Source organism: Pongo pygmaeus, chromosome 5 (genome assembly GCF_028885625.2).
Source record: "Pongo pygmaeus isolate AG05252 chromosome 5, NHGRI_mPonPyg2-v2.0_pri, whole genome shotgun sequence".
NCBI classification, from domain to species: domain Eukaryota; kingdom Metazoa; phylum Chordata; class Mammalia; order Primates; family Hominidae; genus Pongo; species Pongo pygmaeus.
Window position 1 is genome coordinate 64,607,408 of NC_072378.2, and position 21,498 is coordinate 64,628,905.

Genomic DNA, 21,498 nt, shown 5'->3' on the forward strand with positions numbered 1-21,498 from the left:
CAGTCATCCATTGATGGACACTTAGGCTGATTCCATGACTTTGCTATTGTGAATGGTACTGTGATAAACATATGAGTGCAGGTGCTATTTTGATATAATGATTCTTTTTCTATTGGTTAGATATCCAGTAGTAGCATTGCTGAATAAGATGGTAGTTCCATTTTTAGCTCTTTGAGAAATCTTCATACTGTTTTCCATAGAGACGTACTAATTTATTTTTCTATCAACAGTGTGTAAGCATACCCTTCTCTCTGCATCCTTGCCAACATCTGTTGTGTCTTGACTCTTTAGTAATAACCATTCTGATTGGTATAAAATGGCACCTCACTGTGGTTTTAATTTGTATTTATCTGATGATTAAAGATGTTGAGCATTTTTATATGTTTGTTGGCTGCTTTTATATCTTCTTTTAAAAAATATTTGTTCATGCCTTTTGCTGACTTTTTAGTGGGGTTATTTGATTTTTTCCTTGCTGAGGTGTTTGAGTTTCTTCTAGATTCTGAATACTAGACTTTTGATGGATGTTTTCCTTGAAAATGTTTCTCCTATTCTATAGGCTGTCTGTTCACTCTGTTGACTTAAAATTATACTAAAAGGTTATAGTAACCAAAACAGCATGGTATTGATATATAAAAATAGACACATAGATTAATGAAACAGAATAGAGAACCACATACCTACAACAAATTGATCTTTGACAAAGTCAACAAAAATATACGTTGGGGAAAGAACATCCTATTCAATAAATAGTGCTGGGAAAAATAAAGAATTATATGCAGAAGAATAAAACTAGACCCCTATCTCTTACCATTTACAAAAATTAACTCAAGTTAGATTAAAAACTTAAACATAAGACCTGTCATTTTAAAAATCCTAGAAAAAAAACTAGGAGAAACTCTTTCAGACATTGGCCTAGGCAAAGAATTAATGACTAAGTTCTCAAAAGGAAATGCAACAAAAACAAAAATAGACAAAAATTGAATATAATTAAACTAAAATGTTTCTGCACAGCAAGTTTCCTGGTTTTAAATGTCATGTCTCTGGCACTGGCTTCCAAATTTATATATTTAGCCCTGATAGCTTCTCTAAAATGGAAACATACTTGGTATCTACTTCAATATCTCTACTTGGCTCTATTAGGTGTCTTGTCTAACATGTTCAAAACTGACATCTTGTTTTCCACTCCTGCCAACCAGGCCCGTCTTTCTACAGATTTTTCCATTTTGGAAATGGTAATAGAAAACTGTTTAGGTTTATTTCCCAACCTTTCAATTGAGCAAACAACCTTGGAGTTACCCTTGACTTATTTCTGTTACCTCACATCTAACCCTTCAGCAAAAGATTGAACTATTCTTAGAAATATATTCCAGATCTGATCCTTAATTACCATAATCACAAGTCATCTTGATGGCAGTGTCAGTCACCAACTCTGGGCTACATACTCATAGTAGCTTTCTAGCTGGTCTCCCTTTCCTTGGGAACAGACACCAACACTCTATTTAATAAAACTGAGTCAGAGTGATCATTTAAAGCAGTATCTGCCTACTGGAATATAAGTTTCTTACGAAAAGAGCTTTTTTTCTTTTTAATTTTTTTTGGCCTTTTTTATGGTTGCAGAAGAGTTTTACTTCGAGTAGGAAAGTTTCTGAAAAATATATAAATATTCTTTAAATTAAATAAATTAGTCATTTCATGTCACAGCCCAAGTCAAGACCTTCCATTTCAATCAGTAAGATCCAAAATAATTATTATAAACAAATTATATAATGAATCAAATAAATTAGTTAGAAAATATTCTATACATAGCATAGTAAAATAATTTAGAAATACAGAAATGAATAAAACACATTCTTCTTGAATGCCTTATAGTAGAGTAGATTTTCATAGTAATTCAAAATCATTTTCATAAAGTAGTTAGCAATATTACAGAAATATTTGATTTTCTTTTAGTAGATGACTAATAATTGAGTGGCCAATAAAACTACTTGTATGGCTGAAGATTAACCATTTAAAATATGTGAGCAATCTAACTCAGTGGTTTGTAAAGAATTTCAGTATATTCACTTGGAAAGTTTTCAGTTGTAAATAACATAATCCTAACTCAAACAGACTAAACCAATGCAGAGAATTATTGGCTCATATTGTTAAACTGTCTATAGGTAGTTCTTTCTTCGTTAAGAATTTGATCATTGTTCTGGCTCTCCTTTTAATCCTTTCAGCTCTATATCTGTTTTGGCTTTGTCTCCTTGCTGGACTTCATGGTTGCAAAATGACCTCCAGTTGCACAATTACATGCTGCAATACAGTTTCTTAGTGTCACTGTAGAGTGTGACTTTCGTTTCCCTTTAAAACCTCTAGTAGGAGTTTCACTGTTAATCTTAAGTGCAGACTTTCTTCCAAATGGTTCAAGTATCAACATGCAAAAGTGCCAAATATACCTTGAAAAAATTTACCTTCTAGGGCCAAACAAGCAAGTAGGGGGTAAAATAGTTATTTCACTTTTGTGGACGGAGAGCAGTAATGCTGGAGAGGAGTGAGAGGAATTCTGTAGGAATTCCTAGTATTTGGATGGCTAAACCACCACCCAAATACTGGTCAAGTATCCTTTTTAAAATATTTGTTTCATTTTTTTGCAATTGCCATATTTCACAAACTCCATTTTATTTTCAAATCATTATCCAAAGTATTCACACAAACAATCAAACCATTCTTCCATAATTTAAGAGAGTCACCAAAGTTGTATTCTATCTGTCTGATACCTCCAAGACATCAGTTATTCCTTTTCCTTTCCTATCAGACTCTACTTGTGTGCTACCTGCTCCCAGCGTTGCCACTTTTGATACTTTACAACTCTTTCTGCTCATAATAATAACATTTTTATGCTAACTTCCCATAGAAACCTAAAGCTTTCAGTCTTCTAGGTGGTAAGGAATTTTCTGATTTTTAACTACAGGAGAAAATTAATTTCTTTCTAACTGTATTGCTTTAAGTTACTAGGTACCAAATAAAAATTTCCATAACCAATGTTTCACTGTCTTTCTCAAGGAGGTAATTTTGCTTCAGTTTCTCTCTCATCTACCCATATAAATTTAGATCTATAGCATATGTTCAGGTAGGGAAACTAATATCACCATAATCACTCTATTCTTCTCCTTTCCACATTTGACTCCTTTTCACCTTAACACATTTTTTTTTCTCCCAAATTCAGAAGAGTAAAACTTCAGTAGAAAAGAGTAGTTAAACTAGGTGGAAGGTATAAGACAATTTCCCTCATTGAAGCTGTTTAAGGCCAAGCTCATTTTGACTAATAGTTCTCAAAGTATGGCGTCTCCAGATCAGGAGCATCAGCATCACTTACGACTTGATTGGAAATGTACATTTGCAATCCTCATCCCAGATCTATTAAATTATAAACACTAGAGACAAGGAACAACCATTTGTACTTTAGCTCTTCAAGAAGTTCTAATTTCAAAGTGTTAGAGTCACTGACCTAGGAAAACATACCTCATAAGTTAGTAACACATAGATAAATCCTTAACATAAAAGCATTGAAGTCAAGTCGTTTTTATTATTATATTCACTGATATTCTTTGACTCACATAAGAACAGAAAAATAGATTTCAAGATTAATTTCCTGTCTTTTTTTCAACTTCATACTTAATTAATATTTATTATATCTCCATTATTTCACCTGAGTCAGAGTCAGCAATTTTTTTTAATCAGTCAGTTTTATGTTTGGGGAGGAGATGTATCTGTTTTTTTTTAAGTTGATCACTTTTCTAAGTACATTCACTAATATACTAGCACATTAAGGCATACAAATAGAATTGTAAATTAAAAGTATATATTTTTAAAAGGATAGCATTTAGGTTTATTGATGAATTAATACACGATTGAAGGCATGCAAAAATTTGACCGAATGGGTTAGAGTTTTCAATATCTTGATACAGCAATAAGGTTTATTGTCACTTCTTTTGAAAAAGTCACATTTCAAAAGGTTAATTAAAAAAAAAACTTTAAATTTGGATTCCTTTGAAATAAAGTATCATACAGTGTGAAGTGAATGCATATTCTAAGTTTCTTTTCAGTGTGTTCCAAGGCTATTCTGTACCCCACATGTTAATTTTCTGCCTTTAAGAATATTCTAAAATGTTGAGGCTACTTACTGCTTTTCAATAATGCCCAACAGAATTTACTTTAAGCAGTCAAAGTCAAGCAAGTGTGAAGAGTACAAATTGTATTTCTTAATGATGTGAGAAAATGTCTATAAAGCTATTTAAAATTGACTAAATTATATGCCCAGATATTTGGGTCACTTCTGCCATTTATAAATGAGTAATCTGTGGCAAATTATTACTTAAAGAAAGAACGAATTCCTAAAAGTCTGCCTAAAGACCCTAACTAATATCTATCTGTTGAGGTCTGTGAAATACAGGACGAAATAGTTATTCTATTATTTTAAAATATTTCAACATTATATATGTATAATAGAAATAATACTATGGAGACATATCTCTCTCTTTTCTTTCTAGACCTTCAATTATTATTTGATTATATTAAAACCTCCATTATGAAACAAAGTATTTATTTTATAACTGTACAGCTAAATTATGCTTGAGAATTTCTCAAATATTTATTTAAATTAATACCACAACAATTAACCCAAAACATGCAAAAAAAATTTTACTTTAACTTAAAATAGAATATTATATACCATTAAGTAAAAGTTAGGGTTAAAACCAGAACATCATTATATTTTTATTCACATGATTTAAAAATCCATGTATTTTGTATTAAAAATAAACAGAAAATTAATTATACCTGCAATGATAATCTTTCTCCCATTTCTTACATGTAGCGTTATTCCTCAAAGAAAATGACTCACATGATGTTTGAATGCTCTTACAAAGCAAATCTGTAAATATTGGTGAACAGATGTACATAACATCCTAGGAAAGATTAAAAAAATATTTTTATGAAGTATTTTGGATATTTCAAAGGTAATGAATGGGTTCTTACCTGGAGAAGGGTTAAAATTATTTTCATGAACTTGGAGTAGAAATTATCTGTCAGCAATGTGGCAGATTCTATTTTCCAAAATGTCACAATGCCATCTCCCATCTCACACACTCTTCCTGCTATGTGAAATCAAAGCTCCTCTATTGAGAGTTAGCGACTATATTCCCTTCCTCTTGAATGTAAGCAAGATTGTGACCATGGAGACAATGATGCTTTAAAGGCCATATAGAGACCATGGAGACAATGATACTTTAAAGGCCATATAGAGTCTATCTTATTGTCTTAGGATGCTTGCTCTTTGAACCCAGCCACCATGCTCTCAGGAAGCACAGGCCACATGGAGAAATCACGTTTAGGATTGTGGCTAATAAGCCCAGTTGTGGGCCAAGCTAACAGCCAACATTAACTACCAGACATATGAATAAGAAAACCTTCAAGATGAAGTCCAAGTCTAGACACTTTCTGATGGCAACCTCAGAGGGACTCTAAACAATATCCTAGCTGAGACAAGTCAGCTCACAGTACCATAAGAGATAATAATAAAATAATTATTTTAAGCCAGCAAGTTTTGGGGTGACTATGCATAGAAAATAAACTATTGGCACCTGACAAGTACATGCATCCATGGGCAGGTAAAAATAAAATGAAATTAAATTTGCTGGGCAAAAGTTAATTTCACCTGCATTCAAAATACAACCTAGTCATCATATTTCTTCCTCTTGCTGTCCTCCTTATTTTTTCCTCTCTTTTTTCTTTATTATCGTTATCATCAACATCATCATCATTACCAATCGTTATCATCAACATCATCATCATTACCATCATTTTCATTATCATATTTATCTGAACAACAAGATTTATTAAGATTCCAAGGTAAAAAGCCCATATACTTAAAATTGATGATTTTGTTTTATTCTCATGGAATCCAATCAAAATTTATTAATTTAACCCAAAACTAACATTGAAAGAGGTATATAGCTTGCCCAAGCTCAAACATGGTAGCAGTACAAATGATAACGTGTACAATCTTCCAAGTAATTTATCTACAAAATAATTCTAATGAATAATAGAGAATATTAAATAATGAGAATATTAAGTAGAGAATATAAATAATGAATAATAGAGAAGCAAAATAGAATTAAAGTACTTCTATGATTTAATAGTTAAGCATACATCCATTAAAAGTCGCTTCTTATGTTAAGATTCTTTTAACTCGTAAAGTTATAGAATGTGTTCAATTGTTCATTATTGTCAACTTTAAAAGCAAAACATTTTAAACGATACTATTAATAGTTCTTGATTATTGTATTAGTTTTCTATTTATATAACAACTTTTTATTTAAATAGCAAATTCTTACAAACTTAGTAGCTTAAAGCAACAACAACAACAAAAAATCATTATCTTAGAGTTCTAGAGGTCATAAGTCTGAAAAGTTTCAGAAGGCTAAAACCAAGATGTCTGCTGTGTCCTTCTGTAGGCTCTACAGGAAATTGTTCCCCCGACTTTTCCAGCTTATTCTAGAGGATGCATTCATTTTTTCATTTATGGTCCCTTCCTCCATCTTTAAAACCAGCCTCAGTACATCATCAAATCCCCCTTTGACTCTGATTCTTCCATCTCTCTCTTCCATTTTAAAGGACCATTGTGATTACATTGGATCCACCCAAATAATCCAAGATAACATCAGCTGATTAGCAGCCTTTATTCCATCTGCAATCTTAATTTCCTCTTGCTGGGTAATATAACACATGCACATATTCCCAGGATTAGTGCATAGACATGTTTATTTATTTTATTTTTATTTTATTTTTTGGTGGAGGACGAGGGGCATAGTCTGCTTACTACAATAATAGTTTCCTTGATTTTTAGAAGAAGCATGTATTATTGCTCTTTGCCCTTGTATCTCCAAATATTTGGGTCTAGTATATTGTACATTGGTAACAAATCTTTGCATATTGTAGAAGAAATTTCAGGTAGAGTAAAAAATGTTCTTCTATAAACTTTTATCTGTATATTATGTTCTATATAATTTAACTAATTCTTCTCAGCAAAAGTTCGGCAATTTTTTTGATAAAATGGACAGTTCTCCAGGGAAAAAAAAAATTCCTTTTCAGAGTGTTAGTAACAAAAAGTTCAGAAGGTTGGAAAAATAATCTCTTAAAGTTCTTTAAAGAGTTAATGACAAATATGAATCTAAAATGAAAAGATAGTAATTTGTGAGAAGAGCTAACGAAATATTTCCTACTCTTATTTATTTAAATGTTAAATTGAAAAAGTAAAGTATAACAATATTGAATTACTAAAAGATAAAGCAATAAGTAAAAATGAAGAGTGTACAAATTTATATTCTTTTAAAAGGGAGAATACTGATGGAAGAGCAAAGTTCTTTCCTACATAAATAGAAAAAATTAAAATAAGTAGATTGTTCTTGTTTGTCTGAGTTTAACAATTAAACTACCTTAATAAGGATTCTAATTATTTATTCTTTTCAAATTGCTTGGTAATAGTAAAAAAAAATTTAAAACCACTCACTTATATTTTAGATTGAGACTTACATTTGATATTTGGATGCAGTCAGTACCATTCTGACATGGTACTAATGAACACTCACTGACATCAGTTTCACCATTTTGGCTGGAAGATCCTTTTGGGCATTCATAAGTGTAAGCAGAACTGCTATTTGGGCAAATTCCTCTTTTCCAACAAAGCAGAGAAACACAAGGTTTTGTTGACATCTCACAGAATGGACCTTAAAAAAAATCACACACAAGAAAGAAAAAAAAAAAGAAAAGGAAGGAAGGAAAGAAGAAATGAGCATAGATATGTAGCAAAACATTCTAGAAAATTTCTCTAGAGTTTATGAAATATTTTTATTTAACAAATGTATTGCAGTATAAGTTATATATTATAAAATTCATTCACTGCAATTCTACAATAACTTTTGCAAATGTATAGAGCTACTCAAGCATCATCACAATGCAGTTTTAGCACAATTCCTTTACCCAAAGAAGAGCTCTTTTGTAGTCAATCTTGGTACCCAAGCCCAGTTCCAGGCATCTCATTAGAAAGGTATGATGGAGTATGTGGTCTTTTGCGATTGGCTTCTTTTGCATAGCAATTTTTTTAAAGAATTTTCATGTTGCATCATGTATCAGTAGTTGGTACTTTATATTGCTAAAGAGTAATTCACAATACACACATTTTGTTGATCCATTCATCCTTCAGTGGACATCTGTTTTCAGTTTTTGGTTCTCATGAATCATGAATTCATATACAATTATTTGAGGGAATATACTTTTTTTGTATTTCTTGAAAAGATTCCCAGGAGTGGAATTGCTGGATTTTGTGGAAAATTCATGTTTAATATTTTAGGAAACTGCTAAACTGTTTTTCAAAGTAGCTGTGCCATGTTAACATTCTCACCAGCGATGTGTCAGATTTATGTTAATCCACATACTTGCCAACATTTGATTTTGTCCGTTTTCTTTATTATAGTCACTCTAGTAAATGTACAATGGTATCTCCCTGAGGCTTCAATTTTCATTCACTAATGGCTAATTATTTTCAGCATCTTCTGGTATGTGTATTAATCATTTGTGTATCTTCAAAAATGAAATGTCTTTTTAAATCTATTAACCATTTTTAAATTGTGTTATCAGCTTTCTTATGTTGAGAGCATTTTTTGAGTGAGTTCTTTGTATATACTGAATAAAAGTCCTTTATGATATATGAGATTTGGCTTTCCATTTTCTCACTTGTTGACATTTGGATAGCAAAAGTTTTTATTTAATGAAATCCAATTTGTCAACTTTTCCTTTATTTAATTAAGTCCATTTTGTCGTTTTTATATCATATATTTTGGTATCATATAATTGGTTTCTAATAATATTTTGCCTAACCCAAGGTCATGAAGACATTTTAATATATTTTATAATTTTAGCTCCTATGTTTAGATTCCTAATCCATTTGAGTTTATTTTTTATATGGTGTGGGATAATGATTTAGCTTATATGTTTCACGTATACACATACAATTGTTATGACACTTTTTCTTTTAAGACTGACCTTTCCTTGTTTGTTTGTTTGTTTAGCAACTGTTAAAACTGACCTATTATAAATATGAAAGTTGATTTCTGGCATATCTATTATTTTTTCCTGATTCATATACCTTTTTATGTGCAATAACCCACTGACCAGACAAATACATAATGCATATAGCTATATGGTAGGTTTTGAAATTGGGTAGTCATTCAACCTTTCCTTCTTTTTTTCCAAAAATCATTTTGGCTATGCTATGGATTCTTTTTGTAGTTTCCTATAAATTTTTCTATGAGCTTGTCAATTTCTACACAAAAGCCTGTTGGAATATTATAGGAATTTTATTAAATCAATAGATAAAACTGGGAAAAATTTCCATCCCAACAAGATTGAATTCCAATCAATGAATATGCAATGTATCTCCATTTCTTTGGCTATCCTTGCATTTCTCTCAGCATTGTTGCATAGCTTTAAGATAAAGTCTTGCATTTATATGTTAAATTCATATCTAAGCATTTTAAGGTCTTGTAACTAGAATTGCTTTCTTAATTTTATTTTTGAATGTTATTTTTATTTATTTATTTTTTTCAGAGTCTCGCTGTGTTGCCCAGGCTGGAGTGCAGTGGCATGATCTCAGCTCATCACAACCTCTGCCTCCTGCGTTCAAGTGATTTTCCTGCCTCAGCCTTCCAAGTAGCTGGGACTACAGGCACGCATCACCATGCCCAGATAATTTTTGTATTTTCAGTAGAGATGGGGTTTCACTATGTTGGCCAGGCTGGTCTCGAACTCCTGACCTCATGATCCGCCCACCTTGGCCTCCCAAAGTGCTGGGATTACAGGTGTGAGCCACCACACCTGGCCTTGAAGTATTGTTTTTAATATACAGAAAGGCAAATTACTTGTGTATATTAGCTTGTAGTCTGAAAACTGTATAAATCCATTTACTAGTGCTAGTAGTTCTTTGGGGGATTCCTTAGGATTTTCTACATATTAGATCGTGTCATTTGTGAATAAAGACAGTTTACTGCTTTCCTTTCAACTAATATGTCCGTGTGTGCATGTGTGTGTGTGTGTGTGTGTCTAACAAATAGCCTGGAACCTCCTATGTTCCAGTGTTAAATAGAAATGGTGAAAGTAGATATCATAGTCTTGTTCCCAATTCTTCCAAGAAAAGCTGTCAGCCTGACACCTTTAGTGTGGTGTTCCCTGGACATATTTATCATAGATGCTTTTTATCAGGCTGAGGGATGGTGTTTCTATTTCTAATTTGTTGAAAGTTTTTATAATGAATAGGTGTTAGATTTTGTGATATGTTTTTCCTGCAACTATTGAGATGATTATGTAGGCTTTGTCCTTTATTATATTAATATGGTATATCACATTAATTGACTTTCACTTATCTTGAATCCTGGGAGAAAAAATCGTACTTTATCAGGATAGAAAAAAATATTTTTATATGTGATTGGATTCAATTTGCTTATATTTTGGTGGAGATTTTCTATCTTTATTCATAAGTGATATTGGTCTTTAGTTTTCTTGTGGAAGCTTTGTCTTTGGTTTTGGTATGGGGGTAATACTGGCCTGATAGCATGACTTCAAAAGTGTTCCTTTCTCTTCTCTTTTTCCTTTTCTCTTCTTTTAAGAGATTAGTGCCAGTTAGTGAGGATTGGTACTAATCTCTTAAATATCTGGCAGGTCTATATGAATTTTCCATTTCTTCTTGAGTCACTGTTAGTAATTTATATATATTTAAGAATGTATTCATTTCCTCTAAGTCGTCACATTTGTTTGCCTAATGTTGTTCATAATATCTCCTTATAATCTTTTAAATTTTGAGTGGTCATTAATGAGTCTTCACTTTCAATGCTTATTTTATTTACTTGTGTCTTTCCTTGTATTTTTTCCTTGTTCATTCCGACTAAAGATTTGTCCATTTTGTTTTCCTCAAAAATCAGTTTTTTTGTTTCATTGATTTTCTCTAAGAAGTTTTAATGATTTCTGTGCAAATCTTACTGTTCTCTTTTGTTTGTATGCTTTGCATTTAATGTGGGTTTTTTTCCATTTATTTAAGGCTGAAGCTTAAAATATTGATTTGAGAGTTCTTTTTCTGGTGTAGAAACTTGGAACTACAAGCACTGTTATAAGTGCTTAAGCACAGTATAAGCACTGTTTTAGCTAAGCATTGTCTTATTTTTAAGACATAATTTTTCATATTTTTCATATGGTTTCATGTTATTTTTCATAATTTTTCATATGGTTCCATGTTATTTTTTTCTTCTTTACTCTCAGGTTATTTCAGAAATTTGTTATTTATAATAATTTCCAGATATGTGAAGATTTCTAGAAACAATTCTATTGTTAATTTCTAATTTAGTTTTGTGAGGGTTGAGGAACATATATGATATGATTTGTATTCCTTTAGATTTATTAAGACTAATTTTCTTGCCATGCCTATTTGTCAATACACTATCAACAGCAGAGTTGTACAGTGAGGTTTGGCACTCGAAGGGATGTGAAAGCAAGTGCCTCTTTAAACTTGATTTCCTAGGCAAGTCACTTGCCTCCCCTTAGTCCCCACTCTACTAAGATCATGCGAATAGAGTTAACAAACTAGTATTATTAAGGCCCAAGCCTGGGGTACCCACTGCAGCTTGTGTAGAACTTGGATCAGCAGGTGTTTCACTTCACAGTTAACAAACACTTGTCAATCTGTTCAATGTGCTGTAATCAGGCACACCATAGTGACATTAAAACGTAACTGCAGTAGTAGGCTGACAGGCCTTGCCATCTCTGTGAACTTCTAGATTTTGAAAACAAAATTTACTCTTTTACTCCTCTTAGCTTGAGTAAGGCTTTGGAAAATTGATACGTGTTAGAAAAAACTGAAAAGGGAGATATCTGACTCCCAGCTAAAAATGATATACGTGGACTTCGAAAATTAAGGTATTTGTACTTCAAGTTTATAACCATTTTCATCAAAATCACCATATAGTGCAAGACTTTTTAGTAAACAACATATTTATTGAAAAATATCTTATATCCAACTCATTTATTACTATGTGAAGAGTAGCATCAAGAAATACTTATCTACAAAATATTAAGTTACTTAGTGACAACTTACTAGCCAGAAAACACTGCTTAGATTATATAATATTAATTCATTTGGATTTTGGATTGTGTCGGTTTCTAAAACAGACAGTCATAAAGGCAGTATAAAATGTTCAGTGACCACACCATTGACATTATTATTTGAAAACAACTCAACCTTTAATTTGTGGATATTTATTAATATATAAGCATTTATTTTGATCATACAAAGAGTAAATATGTATTTCTCCATGTTATGATACATTAACATAATGTTTTCCTTTTACATAATCAAATATTGATGATATTTGATTAGATATTTAGTGGTACTTAATTAGACATAAATATTACTTGAAATTATAGTAAAACATTGTTTGAATGATACTACCTTATGAGTATGTAATTCTTGGCATTTCCATAGTACTTACATCCATAAAGATTTGATAAAATTCTTAAAACAAAACCTGAAATTTATAGAGGTCCGTTCTTACCCAGTTTTATTTTAGTTGACACATTGTAATGGTACATATCTATTGAGTATAATTTGACATTTTGTAACATATCCATGTGGTATAATGATCCAATTGGGATAGTTAGTATATCTATCACCTCATGCCTTTATCATTTATTTGTGGCAAGAACATTCAAAACCATCTCTTCTAGCCCTTTTGTAATATATAGCACCTTACTTAAGCATAGTCACTCTGTGCAATCAAACAGCAAAACTTCTTCTTCTTATCTCATTGTAACTTTGTACCTGTTGACCAACCTCTACCGATTTTCCCTCTTCCCTCCCCTCCCCAGTCTCTAGTAACCACTGTTCTACTTCTATGACACTAGCTTTTTTTTTTTTTTTTTTAGATTTCACTTATGAGTGAGATCATGCAGTTTTTGCAGTTTTTGTGTTTCTGTGTCTGGCCTATTTCAATTAACATGATGTATGTCTCCAAAAGGAATTGAAGTCAGTATACCAAAGAGATATTTGTACCCCCTGTTTATTGCAGCATGATTTATAATAGCCAAAAAATGGAATCAACCTCAGAGTTCAACAATGGAAGAATGGACAAGGAAAATGTTAACTATATACACCATAGTATACTATTCAGACATATAAAAATAATTAAATTCTGCTATTTGTGAGAAGGATAGAAATGGTGGATATTATGTTAAGTAAAATAAATGAGTTTTATATTTTCATTTTATTTTATTTAAAAGAAACTAATTTTTCTAGACATTAAGCAATTTGCCACATGTCACACATCTGGTTAATTAATGGGAGATTGATAATTTTAAAAACTGCATACCACCTAATCCCATAATAATTCCATGCTCTTTTCACAGCAGTACATGCCCAGATTAATTCTGTACAAAGAAATAGAAGACACAAATACCATTTGATTGTTAGTACTAGACCAATATTTCTACTCTCAGATAAAATGTTGTTCAACATCATATGTTGAATATAAAAATATACAAAAACAAATGCGTTTTATTTGGCTTCTTCTACAAACAAAATTCTCCCAATGTATAAATATATCCTGTGTGTATATTTGTCATGGCAGTTTCCAAAGTAATCCATTGGGTAACATAGTAAACAGTGAAATGTGTGATTTTTCACATTTCATTTTGAAATAGTAATAGATTCATAGAAAATTACAAAGTTAATACCAGGAAATCCTGAGTATGTTTACATCTTACATAACTATAACACTATATCAAACTAGAAAATTGGCATTAGCATAATATTTGGGTATAGTTCTATGTCATTTCAACACATGTGTAGATTGAGGTAATCAACCACTATAAAAATGTGAACCATTTCATGATTACAAAGATCTCTCTCATGCTACCCCATTATAGTCTTACCCATTTCTCTGCCCTCTACCATTTCCTGATCACTGACAACCATCGATTTTCTCCATCTCTATAGTTGAACTATTTTGATAATGTTCTTTAAATGAAACCATACAATATGTAACTTTTTGGAATTGTCTTTTTTGTCCCTCTTATTATAATGCCCTTGAGATACATTAAAGCTCTTATGTGTACCAATAGGTCTTTTTTTTTTTTTTTTTGGTTAATTGGTAAATAGTAGTATCTGGTATGAATGTACCACAGTTTGTTTAACCATTCACTTATCGAAGGACACTTTTATTGTTTCCAGTTTTTCACTATTACAAATTGCTAGGGACTGAAATTTTGTGTCCCCCACATAGTATGTTGAAACCTAATCCTCAATACAATAGATTTGGAGTGGGAATTTTGGGATGTAATTAGATTATGACAGTGGAGCTCTCCTGTATAAGATTAGCACCCGTATAATAATCAGATAGCTTGCTCTCCCTCTCTCAGCTCTTTACCATGTGAGGATACAACAAAAAGACAGCCATTGACAAACCATGAAGTGTGCCTCACCAGGCAACAGATCTTCTGGGACCTTGATCTCTATTGCCCAGCCTTCAGGACTGTGATAAATAAATGTTTAAGCCACTTAATCTGTGTTAATTTGCTATAGTAGCCTAAACTGACTAAGACACAAATAAAGCTACCATGAATATAATATATAGGCTTTAGTGTGAAAGTAAATTTTTATCCTACTAGGATTTGCTGGGTCATATGGTTAAGGCATGTATAGTTTTTAAAGAAACTGTCAAATTGTTTTCCAAACTGGCTGTACTAGTTTACATTTTCCACAGCAATGTATAAGAGATTTAGTTACTCCTCATATGCACCAGCATTTCGTGTTATCATTTTTTTTATTTTAGCTATTTTAATAGGTATGTAGCAACATATTATTGTGGCCTTAATTTGCATTTATCTCATGGTCAGTGACATTGAACGTCTTTTCATGTACTTATTTGCTATCCTTATAGCTTCTTCAGTGAATTTTCTCCTTGTATTTTTTGTCTATTATTTATCGAGATTTTTGGATTTTCATGGTATTGAGTTTTGAGATGCCTTTCTGTCATCTATATATGAGTCCTTTGTCATACATGTGGTTTGCAAGCCTATCATTTGTCTTTTAATCTTCTTAACATGCTATTTCCAGAAAAAAATATTTTATTTTTATGAACACTGATTTATCTATTTAGTTTTTCTTTTATGAGTTGTGCTTTTAGTGCCATATCTAAGAGCTCTTGCAGTGATCCGTTCTCATAAGCTTGACCCCAAGATGTCAAAATGGGCAGAACTGCTTTTTCTGAGGTGAAAGCATTTTGTTGTGCACAATTTAAGATGTGATTTTCTGTGCCTTGGCTTTTTAATTTACCTGATCCCATCACTTCTCAATTTCCCCAGAATTCCTGAATAAAATGGTCTCCATGTTATGCTTCAGAAACACCATATTTATTTTAATGGAATGTTTGATGAAAAGAAAATGATCATATATGCTTAGACCCCCAAATTAAGATATCAGACTTTTTCTTATGTAAAATATTCTTCATCACAGCTATGAAGCAATTAAAGTAATAATTTAATTAATTTAGAATAATGTGCCTATTGACACTGATTATATGTCAAGAAATATTCTATATACTTGGATTATAGCAATGTACAAAATAGATTTTGACCTCATGAAGTCATGAATTTACAAGGAAATAGAACACATTTAAAATACATATAATCAATTAATTATATAGTATGTTTACTAGTAATAAATGATGCTAAGAAAAATAAATCAGTAAAAGGATTTCTAAGAAGAGTTCTTAAGAGAGGGGGCACATTGTGCAGCCTCAAAGATGCAAGGAATATCTAAGATTTATAGAAATAATGGAATGAGTCCTGTGGATAGGTTGTTCAAGAGTACGGCGGACCAGGTGCTGTGGCTCACACCTGTAATCCCAGCACTTTGGGAGGCCGAGGCACACCGATCATGAGGTCAGGAGTTCGAGACCAGCCTGGCCAAGATGGTGAAACCCGTCTCTACTAAAATACAAAAATTAACCAGACATGGTGGCAGGCACCTGTAACCCCAAGCTACTCAGAAGGCTGAGGCAGAAGAATTGCTCGAACCCAGGAGGCAGAGCTGAGCTGAGATTGTGCCACTGCACTCCAGCCTGGGCGACAGAGGGAGACTTCATCTTAAAAAGAAAAAAAAAAAAAGGAATAATGTGAACACCAACTTCCCTCATCTTGCTGTATTTACATTTTTCAGTTCAGATAATGTTCTAAAATAATATATTATATAAGGATTTGTGTCTATAATTTGTTGCCTTCATTTAAATATAAGCTCCACTTGGGCAGGTAATTCTGTTTGTTTCACTGGCTGATTTATTACAAGCAAATAGAATGCTGCTACCCCACAATAGATTCTCAATAAATATTTGGTGAAAAAACAAGTAAATGAATAAACAAAGAGCATATCAACAGAGAAAACAGCAAATGCAAAGACTTTGAGTTGAGAGCATGCTTAGGTATTCAAGAAACAGAATGAAAGCTAAGAGACTGAGTCAACAATTGTATGGGTATGGAGATGAGCTCAGAGGAGGATGTAATAAACTATTTCAGGAATTCTGGCATTTACTGCTTTTAGATCCTATGGAAAGATTATGGAGCATTTTGTTCTAAATAGTGGCATGATTTCACATTTTCAAAATATTTCTTTACAAGTAGCCTGTAGATGTCCAAGAAGGAAAGCAGAGAGACAAGATTTTAGACTACTGCAGTATTGCAGTAATGGAATTATAGAGACTGGATTAGGATGCTAGTGAAGAAGACAGTGAGAAAAAAATCATGCTCTAAATATATTTTGAAAGTACACTCATCTACATTTGTTGATGGATTTAAAGTGAAGGAAAAGGAAAAGGAAGATTTAATCTTTTTTTTTTTAATGGAAGTAACCAGAAAGACAGGATTAATCTTTTCTAAGACAGGGAAAAAGAATTTAAGGGAAGAAGTCAGAATCACTTTTAGATATGTTAATTTCAAGATATTTATTACACATCCAAGTGAGGTTGGTTTATACGCAGTTAATTAGAGTGATCTGCAGTTTCCGGGGTAAGGTCATAAGTGAAGATAAATATTTGAGATTTGCCTGTATGAGGATAGTATTTAAAGGCAAGAGAACAGGTATGATCCTCTAGGGAAAAAATGGAGAGAGAGATGACAACACTGATATTTAATGTTACTATAGCAGAGTTGTGCTATCAATGTATAGAATGTGCACTTCAATGTATAGAAAATATAAAGACGGGAAGGTACCTGAAAAGTTATTAAGAAAGAACAACCAAGGAAGGGGGAATGTAGGAGAAACAAGAGTGTGATGTTTTAAAAATACAAAATTTGTCAAATACTGCAAATGGTTTATAAAAGATGAAGAATTAGACTGAATTAATTAAAGATTAAATTTAGCAATGGCGATTTAATAAACATTAGTAGAACTATTTCTATGGTATAGTGGGGATAAACATTAGTTGCATAGGTTCAAGAGGAAATGAGAAGAATAAAAATGGAAAGAGGTAGTATATAATTCCTGGCAGTTCAAAGGATGGTCCCTGAACCAGTAGAATCAAGATTTCACCTGGTATCTCATTAGAAATGCACTCCAGACCCACTGAAGGAGAATCCGATTTAACTAAGATTCCCACATGATTCATATGTAAATAAAAATTTGTGAAGCATTGATCCAAATATCTCTTTTGAGTTATATGAAGTACAGTGGTATGAAGTAGCAATTAAGGAGGTATTAGAGGTTGTCAGGTTATATTTGTGAACAGATGGGATGATTAACTAGAAAAACAAAATTGATAATGAATGCAATAAAGGGGACAGACTCTAGATTAATGTCTATAAGTAGGGTAGAGTGACACATGGAATCCTGCCCACCGGTAGAGGGATTATCAGGTAAGAGACATCAATATAACAGGAGAAAAGACAAAAATAGATGGGCAAAGAATCAAGTTAACTGGTGGCATCCAGGCAGAGCCTGGAGATCTCTTTTTCTGATTGTTTCTGCTGTTTACTAAAATATGATGCAAAGACAAAAATGAAGTCTAATGAAAGGGGTGGAAGTTTGAGTAAGGAAGAGATGTAAGAAATGGTTGCCTAGCATATTGAGAGAAAAAAATGTACACATTAGAAAAACCTATCAAAATTTATGGGCAGTGTCTATGAACTCCTTGAAATTAGTGAATATATGAGACCAGGTAGCATGGTTCCATGTATATTTTACTGCAAACAAATCAATAAGTAGAGAAAATTGAACAGGTTTGTAATTTTGCAGGGAGTTACAACGCGAGGAGAGAGGAACAAGAAATTGAGAATTTGAAAAAGTGGTAGTAATGACAGACCATATAATTTAATCGCACAAGAAGAGAAAGGCATCACAAGGAGTTAGGAAATAATGAAAGTATGGTAAAGGCTCAATAGACTTTATTGTTTGAGGGAATGAAAAACCAACAGAATTTGGAATCCTAGAAGGAACAAATCTGAAAAATGAGACGGTTATATTCTTGGAGTAGAATGCTTAAAAGTTTATCTAAATACAAAAAATACATAGTGTGGGTTTGCTATAAGAGTACAGTACATTTTTCATAGTAATAGTAAGTGTGGCATAAATAAGTAGAAATTTATTAAAAGATGTTCATGATAAACAATTCTCCAGGTGTAAGTTATTATCATTTTTATCTCACAAAAGTCTCTCTCTATCTCTCTCTCATACACACACATGTACAAACATACAGACATAACCCAAATAATTTGAAGTAAAATATTTAAGCAGCAATCCTATTAAAATTATCTAAATAATTTTTATTTTAGTAGAAATCATAATGGGGCTTCTATAAAACAAACTAGCTCTGCTATCCTAACAATGTGCATATATCCATAAAAAAACACAACGAATAAAAGATTATTTTAGACCATTATGTTTTATTACAATTTCAGTAAATTCTTTTGGTCAATCCTCTGATGAAGTGTCAAAAATTTCTGAAGCAACTCTGTGTAAAAGAATGCACTGCAGTTAGTTGAGTATTTTATTCATTCAAGTTCGTTTTAGTCTACTTTCCTTTAAGAATGAAGCTATTATACTCTTAGGATAGGCAACACAAAGACATCACCAAGCAGGATGATAATTTGCCTTTCATTTCTATGGGGAGAGAAAGAAATGGTTGCTAGGAGCTCTGTTCAAGAACTTGAAAAGTGACAGAAGAAGTAAATACAAGAAAATTGAAGAAAGACAGCTAACTTGTTTACCCGTGTTTGATTACATTTTTAAGAGTTTGCCAAGACAAAGAATTGCTCCAAAATAAGAAAGAACATCTAATGAAAATACTCAGTTATTCATCAATGGTAAAAGTAATTATGTAAAAAGTTGCTAGTTTAGCATTTAAGATAAACAAAAAAAATAATTTTAGGTTATTCATTGTAAACATACCTTAACAAATACCATTTAAGTAAAGTTATTATCTTGTTATTAATTCATTTTTGGCCATGCAGGATATGAAAGTTTAGCAGTTAAAAGTACTGACTTTGCTAAGTTTCTAATGTGTGACTCTCACCACTCAGCTCTTCCACTTAAATTACCAGGATTGAGCACACAACCTATTGCAAGGAGATTAAAACCCAATATATTCCTCCATTGTATGGATCTGCAATTTTTTTTCTCTAAAGAAGCAGATAGTAATTATTTTGGGCTTTGTGGGCCATCAGGTCTCTTGGATTATTCAACTCTGCTATTGTAGTATGAAAGCAAAGATTACACATAAGTGCATAAGAATGATTGTTATATTGCTTTTCATCTATGTCTTTAATAAACCACACAGTGATTGAAGCCTTTTACATGTAATAATGCAGCAACTTTTATAAAGTAGATATTGTCGTTATGCCTACTATAAGCAAGGTGACTGAGGCACAAGGAGGATGGTCTAGAAATACTCCATCTCTACATTACTCATCAGAAACTTTGAGGAATGGCTGCCAGAAGCCCAAAATGCAATATTGGATTTAAGAAAGTTCCCAAAAACATGTAAATCATGCATAGAATACCAACAACAAAAAGCACATGGGGAGCAAATAGATATGGCCCCTAAAATAAATCCATTCATATCTCTTAATTTGAAGAAGCAGGAGACTGAAAAAAAGAGGGCTCCCAGAGCACTGAGTTATGATATGAGAATGGTATGGTAGAATTCAAAACAGACAGTGAGGTATAATTTTTGGAAAAATATGCGTATGTTACATATCCCAGTGTGCAATTTTAGGTTAGGCTACATTGGACTACATTGTACATACCAGCCTAAGTTCCTATTTAATAAATTCAAGTATTCCTAGTAGAAAAACTACATTTCCAGTTAGAAAAGTAATTTTGAGCAACACAATCAAAATGATGTAAACAAAAAGTAATACACAGAAGAACTGTCAAATGGTATTTCTGGTTCTAGATCCTTGAGGAATCGCCATACTGTCTTTCATAATGGTTGAACTAATTTACATTCCCAATAAAACTGTAAAAGCATTCCTATTATTCTGCTATAAGGACATATGCACACATATGTTTATTTCAGCACTATTTACAATAGCAAAGACATGGAACCAAACCAAATGCCCATCAATGATAGGCTGGATAAAGAAAATGTGGTACATAAACACCATGAAATACTATGCAGCCATAAAAAGGAATGAGATCACGTCCTTTGTCCTTTGCAGGGACATAGATGAAGCTGAAAGCCATCATCCTTAGCAAACTAACACAGGAAAAGGAAACCAAACACCACATATTCTCACTTATAAATGGGAGTTGAACATTGAGAATGCATGGAAACAGAGAGGGGAACAATACACAACAGGACCTGTTGGGGGTTGGTAGGTGAGGGGAGGGAACGTAGAGGATGGGTCAACAGGTGCAGCAAACCACCATGACACACGTATACCTATGTAACAAACCTTCATGTTCTGCACATGTATCCCATTTTTTTAGAAGAAATAAAGAGAAAAAATCTGTCATGAATACTAAAAGTATGGTCTCAAGCCACAATTAGCGAACCTCCAGTTGTGGTTGGACAGTGAAGCCTCTCTACATCTAATTTTATTTTCATGTTTCATCAAAGCCTTAAAGCTTTGATCAGGAGCTTGCCTATTCCCTGGCTGAAAGCACCTCAACCCCTAATACCATGCAGATTTAGTCATTTCTCTGGGAGAATGAGAAAAAAGAGAAAATAAACCAGACATATGAAGAGTTAATATTCAAAAGAAAAGTTGAAAAATAAGGCAGTCATTTTTTTTCAGGAGCAGAGCTATTAGAAAGTGAATAAAATCTAAATGTATAACTTATGGATGTATAAACCCAAACATGAGGCTTTAATAAACAAATACAGCAATCAGTCCTTTAGTAGTTCTTATTTAAAAAGTGAGAGA

The 21,498-nt window shown here is 32.3% G+C and overlaps 1 protein-coding gene across 1 annotated transcript in view; it reads right to left on the reverse strand.

Annotated features, from left to right (window-relative positions):
• Nucleotides 1-21,498, reverse strand: part of LOC134739729 (protein eyes shut homolog) — a 351,486-nt gene that overhangs the window by 63,751 nt on the left and 266,237 nt on the right. The window contains exons 7-8 of the mRNA XM_063666301.1: nucleotides 7,576-7,769; nucleotides 4,822-4,949 (exon numbers count right to left, since the gene is read on the reverse strand). Of these exons, the coding sequence (XP_063522371.1) occupies nucleotides 4,822-4,949; nucleotides 7,576-7,769 (322 nt within the window). The remainder of the gene's footprint in view (nucleotides 1-4,821; nucleotides 4,950-7,575; nucleotides 7,770-21,498) is intronic.